Raw genomic sequence first — 13,160 nt, forward strand, 5'->3', positions numbered from 1 at the left:
ATGTTTGTGACGAGGGATGCCACATTTCCATAGATGCCAACTTTGAGGGGGGGGGGGGCAAGGCACCGGTTAGGCCGATGTTGGGCGGAGGCGAAGCGTCGCGAACTGTGTCGAAAAAGTTCGGAAGTCAGTTTTCATTGTTGACATTATTCCCTCAAGTTAGAAGAGGCGCTGTTCACGCCGCATCGTTTCCGGTATGGGATCGGCCTTGGAATGCTTGCTGAGACTTCAGCAAGCTTTCTTTTGTTTTCGTTTCTCTTTCTCTTTTCAGTGGTATGTTAACGCACATACTCCTATTTTGTTTGATTCTAATGGCGGTGGACAAGCTAGAGAGAGCTTCCTTATTTCTGCAGCTTCGAATAGGCTGATTAGGTGTGTGTAAGGAAGCGCGGGCGAGAGGATGATCGGGTCGTTGGTAGGGATATTTTATACACCATGCCCGCGTTGTCCGTTTGGAAATCAATGGATCTACCTATTTTATTTATGGTAGATGCATTTGTTGATGCATTGCTTACAGTATATGGAGATTAGTAGCGTGGTTTTGTGAAGTTATTTCGTTTGCTTAAGGCTATACTCGAATAGACAGTATTGCCCTAATAGGTAGTATGCTGTCTGTCACAAGGCGGGACTGGTAGCATTACAATATAATTTAAAAAATTATTGTTTGCGTCCTGACATTTTGTCTAGTTTTATACCCTTGCAGCTAAATTTTGATTGCGATTGTTTTGGCATTTTGTAGAACTCTGTCTTGTTCGATATACAGTTTTGCATTTGTCTGAGTTTTGGCGCGAAACACCGTGTCCCTGCGCGAGAGGAAATAGAGCAATCGTTCATAACGCTTCGGTGTAAACGTGTCTTCGGCTAGGGTGAGCTTTGCTCATCTAACGATTTTCGGTGTGTTGTGACTTCCGCGGTGTACCAAATCATTTATTCGAATACTGGCCACCCGTTGGTTCTATTCCAGCACGTTGCGATTCAGAGTAGGTTTCGTTCGTTCTATTAATATCGCAATCAATTAATCACGACAAAACATCGTCATTAATCGCGACAAAATATCGTAATTATTCGCAATAATTATAATTTTCAAGAACCGCATCTACTGAAGTGCGTTTGATTTCCTGCCGAATACCTAGTCGGGTTAGATAATAGACATTTATTTAAATACGTAGATGCTTCGTATAGTTAATGATTTTTACGCGCATCATCTTTCGGTTCCATCACTTGCCACGGAGACATTATAACACAAATCTTTCTCTCTGTCGCAGAGTAGAGATGCAGGGAGGAGCTCAGTCTTGGTATGACCGTTCAGCCGAAGTTGCTGATAAATATCGTGATTGATCTAATAACTACGCAATGTATACCTATCAAAGTTTGTTTTCTAGAGAGCATTCGTGATTAAACATAAACAAATGTTCAAACATTTGGGTTTTTCGGGTTGTGGACGCGCAAAATAATTCGCCATGTTCTATGGCTATGGCTTTGATGATTATAACGGTTTCTTAACTCGGACTTTCCTGTCGAATCCGAGCAAGAGGGATGAATTCGAAGCGAAATTTGTAGATTTTGAGCAGCTCTACGAATTTGTCCGGTATTCGCTTTTGGAAATGATCCAGACGTTTGATGGGACTTATGACGGACGGTACAAATTTAGGGACCAGTTTAAAAACATCGTCGACATATGTTCTAGAGACTCACCTGCCACAAAGCTACATTACTCTGATAAGGCTTTTAAGAGCAGAGCGCAAGGTTCGATTGACCAACAAACGTCAAATGACAACAACTACGAGGGTTCATGGAGGATTCTATCGAAGAAGTACGGACACCCTCGCATGGTAGTTCAAGGTCACGTTGCTCAATTGTAGCCGTTGAAGCTTTTGATCAAGGATTCTTATGCTGAGCTGTGATCGTAACTTGACCTTGTGGAGTAGCGCTTGAAACAACTTGAAGAACAAGCTATCGGAAGCTATTGTTGTAAACCTGATTTCATCCAAATTACGCTTATCGCAAGGCCTCGGAGGCTACAATCGAGCACGGTCAGCTACCCGAGTTTGAAAAGACGGTTTTACGAGAGCACGACTACATGTTGGAGCGCTGTGAGCAGTCGATGTATGGAGGCAAACTGAAAAACGTTGTCCCAATTACTCGAAGCGGCACCTCAACTCTTCCAAGATTCGACACGTTCAAAAAAAAAAAAAAAAAACAATGTAAAATACCGATATACAAAGATAAGGCAATTCGGCCTCTGTTGGAAAATTCACATGGCTCAAGACCGCAGTGGCAAAAGAGTCTGTTAGGGTAGTTGGGTCTAGTATACAACTTGGGGAAGGTTGCTGAAGTCTGAGTTTGTCAAGCCACCGCATGAAACGAAACGATAAAGGCTTTACGACCTGTTGAAGCGTCGTGAAGGGTTGGTAAACGGCTGGATACGTGTAACTTAAAGCCCTAATGTGGTCATTCACCTCTGTGCAGTAACTCCTATCCCACCCTCCACGAATATGAGTAACCGTATTGAAGATCGGGTAACCAACCCCCGATGAAAACTATGGTCGTATGCTGACTGGGAAGAGGGTCGTTCGCGGCTGTATCCCCATATCAGGGGCGGCGTACAATAGTGTCTGACCCGGAGCGGGCGGCTGAATTATGGAATGCTGTATCCCGCCAGCTACACCCAAGATGGCAGCCCCATCAGCAGAATGTAGGTATCGCGACCCTGGTAAGGTAGCATACCGAAACCTTTTCAACAACGAACAACAAATTTAGAAATACGGAAGCGTCGTAAAGGGATATCGATGAGAAGACAAACGAGCGCCGAAAAAACGACGACTGCGAAGAATTCCTCAGGGTTACTTATGCCCGAGATGAAGACGGGAGATACGTGGTGAGGCTACCTTTCCGTGGAGATTGAATTCGACCTACAGAGCTTATTAATTTCCGTAAGATACAGAGTGTTTGGATACGTTTCCCGTTTGATCCACAATGCGAGGACGGTGAACTGGTGAACTCAGAGGCCATTCATCTTTGATCAAAAACTCGGTTAATTTTTCCCGACACGGGTTTCGCTGTGTGAGAGGGTGTTCAATCCTGCTGAAACACGTAATTATATTCTCCGTACAGTCTACGCTTGGATTTACGACTGTCTCCAAAATTTCCATTCTATAAAATATATCGTTAAATTTAACGCGTTTCTCTGTTGTTGTTTTTTTCACCACGCTTGCAAATACTTCCCCAAACCATCACAGAAGCGGCACTTTGGAACCGAGGAACGTTTCTGTCACTATCCGGGATATTCAGCGAAGAGTAGACCCACAACCTATCATTTTGAACATTGTGATACTAGTGCAAGATAAATCATTTTTCATCCGAAAAGATAAATTTTTTTCCGGTGTGCCACGATAGTAAGAGAGTAGATCTTCCGAGCCTTTTCATCTTCGAAGCTACTGATACCACGTGAACTTAATATTTATTGAGAGCATGGCTCAAAGGTCTTGTTCAAGTACGTTATGCATGGTCGATTTTGAAACATTCAGATTAGAGGGCATTTTACGAATAAAGCAGTGTAAGTTTCGTCGAATTTGTTCCCTTACGAATCATTCGCTTAGTCCTAGCTGAACTTGGTCGACTGGATCTCTTCCGGTCATCTAATGAGGAAGATAACTTCTAATGATCCGAGTGACATAATCACGCTTCACTCCCATGTTTTTCGAGCCTTTGAAAATAATACCTGGGCGTTCACTTTTTTACCGTCTTGGACACTTAATGAAAAGGAACATACATCAGCCTGAACGTAGTGAAAACACGGATGAGTGCATATGTGCATATATTAAAATAAATTGGTGCAAAATGTTCAAATGTAGTTTACTATGAAAAAAACCGATTCGCTTTAAATCGATTACGCGTTACTATATCGACATAGTTGGTGCAAAACTGAATAAAATAATAAAATAATTTATAGATAATTCGAAGGCTACTAAGTTCAAGCTGTTGCAAGCGATTGCGAGCAAAAATATATACCAAATGAGATAAAAGCTATTTTTGCACCACCTAGTGTTTTTAATTTTCAGCAGATTTACTTTCCTGAAGTAAACTCAACTGTTTCAATTGCAATTTTCACTAAAAGAACGTAATTCGACGTTAATAACCACGCAGCCCCATCAGAATGAAAGCGCCTCCACCAAGTTTAATCTTTATGCAACAGATTCCTAACCATCAACAGCGCAACCAAAATCTCTCACCTGGAGTCGGCGTCAGATGCCCCGTCGATGAAGGCCTCGAATGTATCAGGTGCGAATGGTTCAAACTGCTGCCGAGCGATACGGACGAATTACTGTGGCCAACGGACGCCATCGACGTCACCGCCAGCTGATGGTTGTTGCTGTTGCTGTTGTTCTGCCCATTGCCTCCACCTCCACCACCACCTCCTCCACCACCGCCGCCGGCACCGCTCAGATTATTGTGATGGTGGGACGACGCATGGTGATCGCGGGGAGGTGATATCGGTTCCGCCTTGATTTTCACCGACAGCGGCGAAGTGGACGGCGGGGGAGTACTGTTCGACACGGCTAGATGGGGTAGACCGCTACTGAAAAAGATTCTGAGTAAGTTTGAGCAAATTTAATTATGACACCAACTACCGAAAGGAAAGAAAGATAGGAAAATTAAGATAATGAAGTTCTACGACTTTCTAAGTACCTCGAGTGTTGCCCCAACGAGTTCATGGCATTCTGCGCGTGGGCATTTGTCGCAGCCGCACCCCATGCGATCATACTCAGGTCGGAATTGATCGAGAAATCTTGCGCCCCGAACGAACCCAGTGTCGTGGTGTAGTTGGACAAACCGGGTATCGGCGTTTGCAGTGCCACCACTGGAGTGTTCAGATTGCCGCCTTGTTGCCGTGCGTGTTGCTAAAAAATAAATTATATTGAGAAAATCTACATCCAAGGCAAAGGTCAAACATTCGACTACCTCTACATAAGAAATATCGTCGGTGTTGATGGTTGGATTCATTGGCGTTGGTATTACCACCCGGAGGTTTGATGAACGCGCACTGGAACTTCCCGGAGAGTTTTGTTTCATCGATTGATGTTGCACTAAAATGAAAACTGGATTAAATTTCGAAATGTTCTATTGTAGCCGAAAGTTCCTTTCCGGACGTTTGCGTACGGGTTAACAACATCTTCTACAGCATTGCGGCGCTACCTCATCACACCGTTATCGTTTCAATCAGAAAAGATCCATTAGTTAAATAAAATCATTCCGGTGTTAAAAATGCACACTCATCAACGTACTCTACAACAACAAGCAGCGAACAAATGCGGGAATTTTCTAAACTTGTAAATGGAAAACCACATTAACGGTCGCAACCGGTAAGCGCAATAAGCTTTTCCGGAGAAATATTGCCCCGGTTAGCAATGTGGTATTATTGCCGCCTCTCCAATACCGCGACTGTGTGGTGACGCAAATCACGGGTAACACCCTTTCCTAATCCTTCGTGCCACCTTCAAATGGCTCTTTCAATGCCAATGAATCGACTCGAACTTCCGCCTACCGGCTGTCACCGTGCCCCCTCAGACGACGATGACGCCGTTTCCTGCTGCCTTCGAAACTCGACAATGGAACCAATCGAAAGCCAGCCTCAAGTACTCACTACCTATTTAACTAAAATTATTTATTCATACTTTCTGAAGAGTGAAGGTAATGCCATGATTCTCCGCCCTCGACAACCCTGGAACGCTCGTACACATACTCATACACACGCGCGCACAATTGGATCGAATGTCATACAATTCGATACGATTTTAATTAATTAGTGACAACACAAACACTGTTAGAGAGCTGTTAGCAAAGCAAAAAATCTAGTTCAACCACGCATCTAATTCGCATTAGGTAAAAATTCAACCTCTCATCTCGTCGAACCCACCGTGCTTCGCGGGGCCACTTTGTGACGCACGTGCCCCAGCGGCAGGAAAAAGGAAAAGAAGAGAAAAAAAAACACGATACCGAGATTTACTGTATATTATGTTGTTAACGAGCACACATTCTAACGTACTTGCGTTGCGGGAAAGGAAATTAAAGCAGCATTGTAGAGTAACAAAATCGACACGCGGCATGCTTACGTTTGTTATGGTTATGGTTATGGGAACTATTGTTATGCTGGTGCGTGCCAATACCTGGACTGGGCCCGGGACTAGGTGAACCTCCGAGGGGCGACGCCGAGTGCGGGTATCCATTTGACATTTCCAACAGACCAGCGGATGGGTAAACTAAAATGCAGAACGAAAAGATTTCACAATTAGATGAAACTGTTAGTTGAAGGAAGCGCTTGGTACTTTTCGACTTGAAGGGCGACCATGCGTCTCCTCAAGTGGAGCTGAGACTTACCTGAATCCGTCTCGGAACTGGAAGGCCGGGGACTAATACTATTGTGTGCCATCTGTGGACTACTCTGCAGCATACTGGAATCGTTGTAGGTTCCAATCACCGGTACCGACACCGGCAACGAGTAGCTATTGTTGCCCATATTGACGCGACCACTGGCGGACAGCTGCTGGTTGCGTTGCATCATAATTTGAAAGTCCTCGTCGATCTTGTTGTACTTGGCTTCGGTGCGGGGCGTTAGTGTGTAGCTGTCGTCCGGTTCCGGCGAGTCAGGCGACATTGTTCCATTTTTGTTCTCCTTCTGCGCGTTTACCTGTAACTGTAAGCAGACAGGACTTACAGGAATTACGATTGCGACCGACTGTCACGGGGGAGGCTAGCCTCATTGAAAATATTACCACGCACACACACGCACACGAGAAACCCACCGCGTAGTTTCGGATCAACTGGGATGGAAAAGAGCTTAACTGAACCGAACTAAGTGACTCGAACGGGGGATGGTTCAGCGGAAAAGTTGGTTAGCACATAACATTTTAAAATCTATGGGAAACATTAGAGGGAATCTAACGCGAAAAGCGGTCTGGAAGGGTTAACAGGGGGAGCCAGGGCAAATTGGAAAAAAGAGGGTTAGTTTTGGATGCAAGCGGTAGTAGCGGGAGTCTTGCAGCATTTCAACTTTCTGGTGCAGGTAATACTTTGTATGAATCGGTTCCAGCGCTCCGCCGGCGTACCTCGATAATGTTCTTGTTCGTCAGCGACTCGTGCGGTTCGTTATACTCGGTGTACTTCAGCAGGACCTTGTCCATGTCGGTGCTCGCGTACTGGTACAGCTTGTTGCTGCTGCTGAAGATGATTAAGGCGATTTCGCAGTCACACAGCACCGACAGCTCGTACGCTTTCTTCATCACACCGAACTTCCGCTTGTTGAACGTCACCTGGAAGAAGGGATGGAAATATTAGTACTCGTGTATTATTGTAAACGGAATTCAGCTTAAAACTCGTTCCATTCAGCCATGTTCCATTCAGCCATGTCAGTGCGTCATACTAAAAAATAGATATAGTTTAACCTCTTTTACCTAGCTGCAACAACAAATAATTTTAACACACGAACGGTGTATCACAATGGCAAGAACTAGCATTTAGTTAACCCACTACTGGGTCAAAGTCTGCTCTAATATAGTCTTCAAAGAAAGTATAAAGCATATTAGCATTGAACCGATTGCCCTAAAAGCGCATACAGCCTATCCTATGTACCTCTTTCGAACTTTTTGAATTTCAGGACCAAGCCAATTGTTCTGGCCACACTGGTTATGTTTCAGCCGCGTCGCTGCATGCTTGAATACCAAGAAATGTCAGTGGGTTAAGGCGTAGAAATGACAGAAAGAAAAGTGTTGGAGCATAGAAGCATAGAAAAATTGTAAACAAACAGATACTGTAAAAGCAGGAAGGTAAAAAGAGATTCTGGCGTGGTTAAAGATAGAATTTACGGGAGATTAGTAGAAAATTTGATAGTAAAAGGGAAGTTCGGAAAGATAGATCAGTTGGAAGTGAAAGATAGTGTTGCAGTAAGCGAATAAAGATGCGAGAAGTGATACCGATACCTAATTGTATTTTAATTACAGTCGTTGGTAATAATTCAGGCAGTTTAAGGTTGGGGAAATCGCATGCAAGGAAAAACTAGATTTGTAAGCTAAATTTATTTGTTACAATTCACCGATTAAATAAAACTAATTCTAGTTGAAGCTGTTTAAAGTGAAACTGCTGTTCGAAACTGTTTTTACTTGTCTTGGCCGAAAACGTGAAACCCAACAAACTTCAAAAATCTATTTCGGAGAACATAACCTGTGAGAATGCGCTCATCACTTTCCAAAGACGAGAGGTGTCTGTTTTGCCGGAAAACGGAGGATGAATCTGTCGATATCGACTGGGTCCAATGTCCGGAGTGCAGAAAATGGGCACATTTTTCTTGCGCAGGTGTGGATCAGGAGGTAGCCAATACGGATTGGTACTGTCCGCGATGCGATAGATCTGCTGATCAACCGTTGAAGGTACCGGAGGCAGGTAAGAAGCGTGCTAAGAAATCTGGCTCGAAGAGCGATGCAGGATCCGAGCAAGGGGCTGGTTTCGTCATAGGTTCGACTGAGCAGCAGTCGGAAGAGGAACAGCGAATGAGGCAGGATTTCGCGAAGCAGATTGAGGTCCGGAAGATACAGCTCGCTAGAAAGAAGGCTTTTTACGAAGAACAAATGCAGCAAGAACGGGAAATGCGCGAACAGGAGCTTCAATTCCAACGAGAAATGGAAGAGCAGCAGTTAGAGCACGAGCAAAAAATGTTGGAATGCCAACTGGCTGCGGAACGAAATTTCGTTAAAAGGCGGGATACGATTCGGAAGCAGTTAGAATGTAGTATTCAGCGAGTCAACGCTTTGAAAAAGCAAGAGGACGCGGTTGGGAGAAAAAGCGATGGCGCTCTGGATGCAAAATCGAAGTCGAAGGTAAACGATTGGTTGCAAGAGCAAAGAAAATTTGGTGCGGGATCGGTAGCAAAAGACTATCGCGGTGCTATACCGAAAGGCGAATCACGACGAAGTGAAACGGAGACGCAGCGATCGAAGACATCCGGAATCGGAGGTGGCGAAATTGAGGACAGCGGAGATGCAGAGAGCATTGACAGTGACGTTTTCGAGGAGCCTAAAAACAGCGTTTACGACAGTGTGCGCAGTAAGGCAGTCGAAAATGGGCCGGGGCGCTGTGTTAACAGGATTTCGAGAGACCAGTTGGCTGCTCGAAAAGCGGTATCTCATAATCTGCCAAAGTTCAGGGGAGAACCGGAAGTGTGGCCGCTTTTTATAAGCAGTTTCGAGTACACGACGACGGCTTGCGGATTCTCGAATTTGGAAAATTTGAAGAGATTGCAGGATTGTTTGATGGGAGACGCGCTTGAAGCTGTAAGGAGTCGGCTAGTGATACCGGATTCTGTACCGGATGTGATCCAAGATCTTAGGAACCTTTTTGGGAAACCAGAGAAGCTGCTCAAGACCCTGTTGGCGAAGGTAAGGAATGCACCGGCACCGAGAGCGGATCGCTTGGAAACATTTATCAACTTCGGGATTACTGTAAAGCAGCTGTGCGATCATCTCGAGGCTGCTCGCTTGATTGAACACCTTAACAACCCGATGCTGGTATCGGAGTTAGTCGATAAGCTGCCGCCAAGTTACAAGCTGGATTGGGTCCGGTATAAGCGGAACAAGGTAGACAGTCCACTTCGTATGTTCACGAACTTTACGAACGAGATCGTGTCTGACGTGTCCGAGGTTACGGAGTTTGCCATGCTGTCGGTGAACGATCATGCGCGGTCTAGTAGAGGTAATCCAAAGATGAAGGAGTTTGTGCACATGCACGATTCAGAGGAGCGTAATGACGGTTATAAGAATGACATAGTAGGAAAGGTATGTTGGATCTGTAAACGGCCAGATCATCTGATCAAGTCATGCGAAAGGTTCAGACGAATGTGGGGGAGCGGCTGAGGGAAATTGAGAGGCAGAAGCTATGTGGGCTATGCCTTAATAAACACGCTAATGGGCGATGTGTGTCGAAGTCTCGGTGCACGATTCGGAATTGTCAGCGCAACCATCATCCACTGTTGCATCGAGTCGAAGAATCGGTTCAGTTGCAGAAGGCGGAATGTAATGCGATGAAGAATGCTGATAATGCGGTGATCTTTCGGATGATGCAGATAACTCTTTACTACGGAAGTCGGCAGTTTGATACGTTGGCGTTTCTTGACGAAGGCTCGTCAACTACGTTGGTGGATGATTCGGTAGCCAAGCAGTTGAGAGCGGAGGGTATGCTAGAGCCCCTGATCGTCACTTGGACGGGCAACATCAACCGTTACGAGAACAGGTCCAGGAGGGTGGAATTAATGATATCCGCGAAAGGCTCGAAGGAGAAGTTCCCGTTGTTCAATACTAGGACGGTTTCGGAGTTGCAGTTGCCAAAGCAAAACGTACGGCTTGCGGAAGTGGCGAAACGGTATCAGCATTTGGCTGAGGTACCAACTAAGGATTATCCGTCGGAGCTGCCCAAGATTCTTATAGGTTTAGACAACCTATATCTATTCGCGCCATTGGAGTCGCGCATCGGTAGACCAAGTGAACCTATCGCAGTACGGTCGAGGCTCGGCTGGACGATTTATGGGTCGGAAAAACGTAAGACCAGTGTCCACACATATCTGAATCTGCATTCAGTGGCACGAGTGAGCAACCAAGAGCTGCACGACCTTATTCGGAAACAATATGAGATGGATGAGACAGCGGTTACACCGTTCACCGCGCCGGAACCGGTCGACGAGAAACGTGCTCGAGAAATTCTCGAAACGACAACGAGGAGGGTGGGCGATCGTTTCGAAACAGGGTTACTGTGGCGAAAAGATGAGCGATGGTTTCCTGACAGCTATCCGATGGCTGTGCGGAGAATGAGGGCACTCGAACGAAAACTGGAGAAGGACCCAGCGTTGAAACAGAACGTCTGCCAGCAGATTGTGGACTACCAAAAGAAGGGCTACGCTCATAAAATAACTGCAGAAGAGATCGTAGAAACTCCTAGCTCGACGGTGTGGTACCTACCGATGAACGTGGTGATAAATCCGCGGAAACCTGGTAAAGTACGCCTGGTTTGGGATGCAGCTGCGTCAGTTGGAGGTGTTTCGCTGAACTCAGCGTTACTGAAGGGACCGGATATGCTGGTACCACTTCCCAAAGTCGTTTGCGGGTTCCGACAAGGTCCAGTGGCTTTCGGAGGGGACATCCAGGAGATGTATCACCAGTTAAAAATCCGGACTGAAGATAAGCAAGCGCTGCGTTTCATGTTTGGCAGTGACTCAACTGGAGCACCGCAAGTATATGTGATGGACGTGGCAACTTTCGGTGCAACGTGTTCGCCATGTTCAGCGCAGTTCGTTAAAAATCTAAATGCGAAACAGTTCGAAAAAGAGTTCCCGGAAGCAGCGGTAGCTATAATAGAGAAGCACTACGTGGATGACTACTACGACAGTGTAGATACCGTCGAGGAGGCAGTCGAACGGGCAAGGCAAGTGCAATATATTCACTCGAAGGGAGGATTTCACTTACGAAACTGGGTGTCGAATTCGGAGGAGTTTCTGCAGAGAATCGGCGAACGTAGTGCAGACACAGCAGTGCATTTCAGTCGAGACAAAGGCACGGAGTACGAGCGTGTTCTAGGGATCGTTTGGGAACCGGTGGATGATAGTTTTTGTTTCGCTACCGCTTCAAAGACAGATTTCCTCAAAATCCTCAATGGCGTGGAACATGCGACGAAGCGGGCGGTTCTCAGCTTTGTGATGGCTCAATTTGATCCCATGGGATTCCTCACACCGATTACCGTATGTGGAAAAATGTTGGTCCAGGATCTTTGGAGAAATGGCTGTGAATGGGATGCTAGGATCGATGAAGTATCGTTCCAGAAATGGCTGCGCTGGATACAGATGATGCGAAACGTTGGGTCGTTCAAGCTGCCAAGGAGTTATTTTGGAGGTGCAAAGTCTAACGAAATAACGAATCTGCAGTTGCACGTATTCGCTGATGCTAGCGAGACAGCGTACGGGTGTGTAGCGTATTTCAGGGCGATCGTGCAAGGAGAAGTAAGGTGTGCGTTGGTCATGAGTCGATCTAAGGTGGCACCACTGAAGCAGATCTCGATCCCACGACTAGAGCTTCTGGCTGCTGTTTTGGGAGCACGGTTGTCGCGGGCTGTGCTCGAGAACCACAACATCGTTATTGGAAAAATGGTTTACTGGATCGACGCGAGCGTAGTGCTATCGTGGATTCGATCCGATCAGCGAAGGTACAGACAGTTCGTGGGGTTCCGGATTGGCGAGATTCTTACTCTGACGAGGTTAACCGATTGGCGCTGGGTACCGACCAGAGTTAACGTTGCAGACCAGCTTACGAAGTGGGGCAAGGATTCGGATATGCATCCTAACAGTTCGTGGGTTCGCGGACCAGCGTTTTTGTACCAAAGTGAAGAAGGGTGGCCGAAAAGAGAACTGCCGCCGGCAAACACGACAGAGGAACTGAGAATCCATCTATTGCTGCATGAGGTGAAAGGATCGGATGTTCTCGTGGATCCTGGCCGCTTCTCTAAATGGACGGTGTTAGTACGAACTATGGCGTGCGTACTTCGTTTCGTATCGAATTGTAAAAGAAATGTTGCCGGGTTGCCGATTGAGGCACTGCGTGCAACGAACAAGCAGGCGAAGGTACTTAAGTTAAGAAAAGGCGCGTCGATCAGGCGGCCGCTTCAGCAAAGCGAGTACCAACAAGCGGAACTATTTTTGTTGAAAATGGCGCAGGTGGAAAACTTTATCGATGAACTAACGGTACTGAAACGAAACAGGGATCGTCCGACTGATCAGTGGATAACCATCGAAAGGTCTAGTCCGTTGTACAAACTGACTCCGTTGCTCGATGAGAGTGGCTTGATCCGCATGGAGGGACGAGTTGAGCGAGCAGACTTTCTTCCGTTTGATTTACGTTTTCCAGCGATTCTGCCGAACAATCATAGAATTACGTGGTTGATTGTTCAACATTATCACGAGAGGAGTGGACATGGATACCGCCAGGCGGTGAAAAACGAGCTGAGGCAGTTGTATTACATTCCACACGTGGATGCGGTAGTTCGAAAGGTATCGTCTTCATGCGTTTGGTGCAAGGTGCATCGTAGTCGGCCTCAAGTTCCGCGTATGGCTCCGCTGCCGGTACAGAGAC

At 46.1% G+C, this 13,160-nt stretch overlaps 1 protein-coding gene across 12 annotated transcripts in view; it reads right to left on the reverse strand.

Annotated features, from left to right (window-relative positions):
• Positions 1 to 13,160, reverse strand: part of LOC129725533 (myocyte-specific enhancer factor 2) — a 205,573-nt gene that overhangs the window by 5,648 nt on the left and 186,765 nt on the right. For 7 of the 12 annotated variants that reach the window (XM_055681494.1, XM_055681488.1, XM_055681491.1 and 4 more), the window contains 6 exons: positions 7,107 to 7,310; positions 6,379 to 6,694; positions 6,114 to 6,260; positions 4,963 to 5,087; positions 4,690 to 4,901; positions 4,233 to 4,591 (listed from right to left, as the gene is read on the reverse strand). In XM_055681494.1, the coding sequence (XP_055537469.1) occupies positions 4,233 to 4,591; positions 4,690 to 4,901; positions 4,963 to 5,087; positions 6,114 to 6,260; positions 6,379 to 6,694; positions 7,107 to 7,310 (1,363 nt within the window). Of the gene's footprint in view, positions 1 to 4,232; positions 4,592 to 4,689; positions 4,902 to 4,962; positions 5,100 to 6,113; positions 6,261 to 6,378; positions 6,695 to 7,106; positions 7,311 to 13,160 lie in introns of all 12 variants that reach the window. The other 5 variants (XM_055681500.1, XM_055681499.1, XM_055681495.1 and 2 more) reach the window with 5 other exon arrangements.

The sequence above is a fragment of the Wyeomyia smithii genome, chromosome 2 (genome assembly GCF_029784165.1).
Source record: "Wyeomyia smithii strain HCP4-BCI-WySm-NY-G18 chromosome 2, ASM2978416v1, whole genome shotgun sequence".
Lineage (NCBI taxonomy): Eukaryota > Metazoa > Arthropoda > Insecta > Diptera > Culicidae > Wyeomyia > Wyeomyia smithii.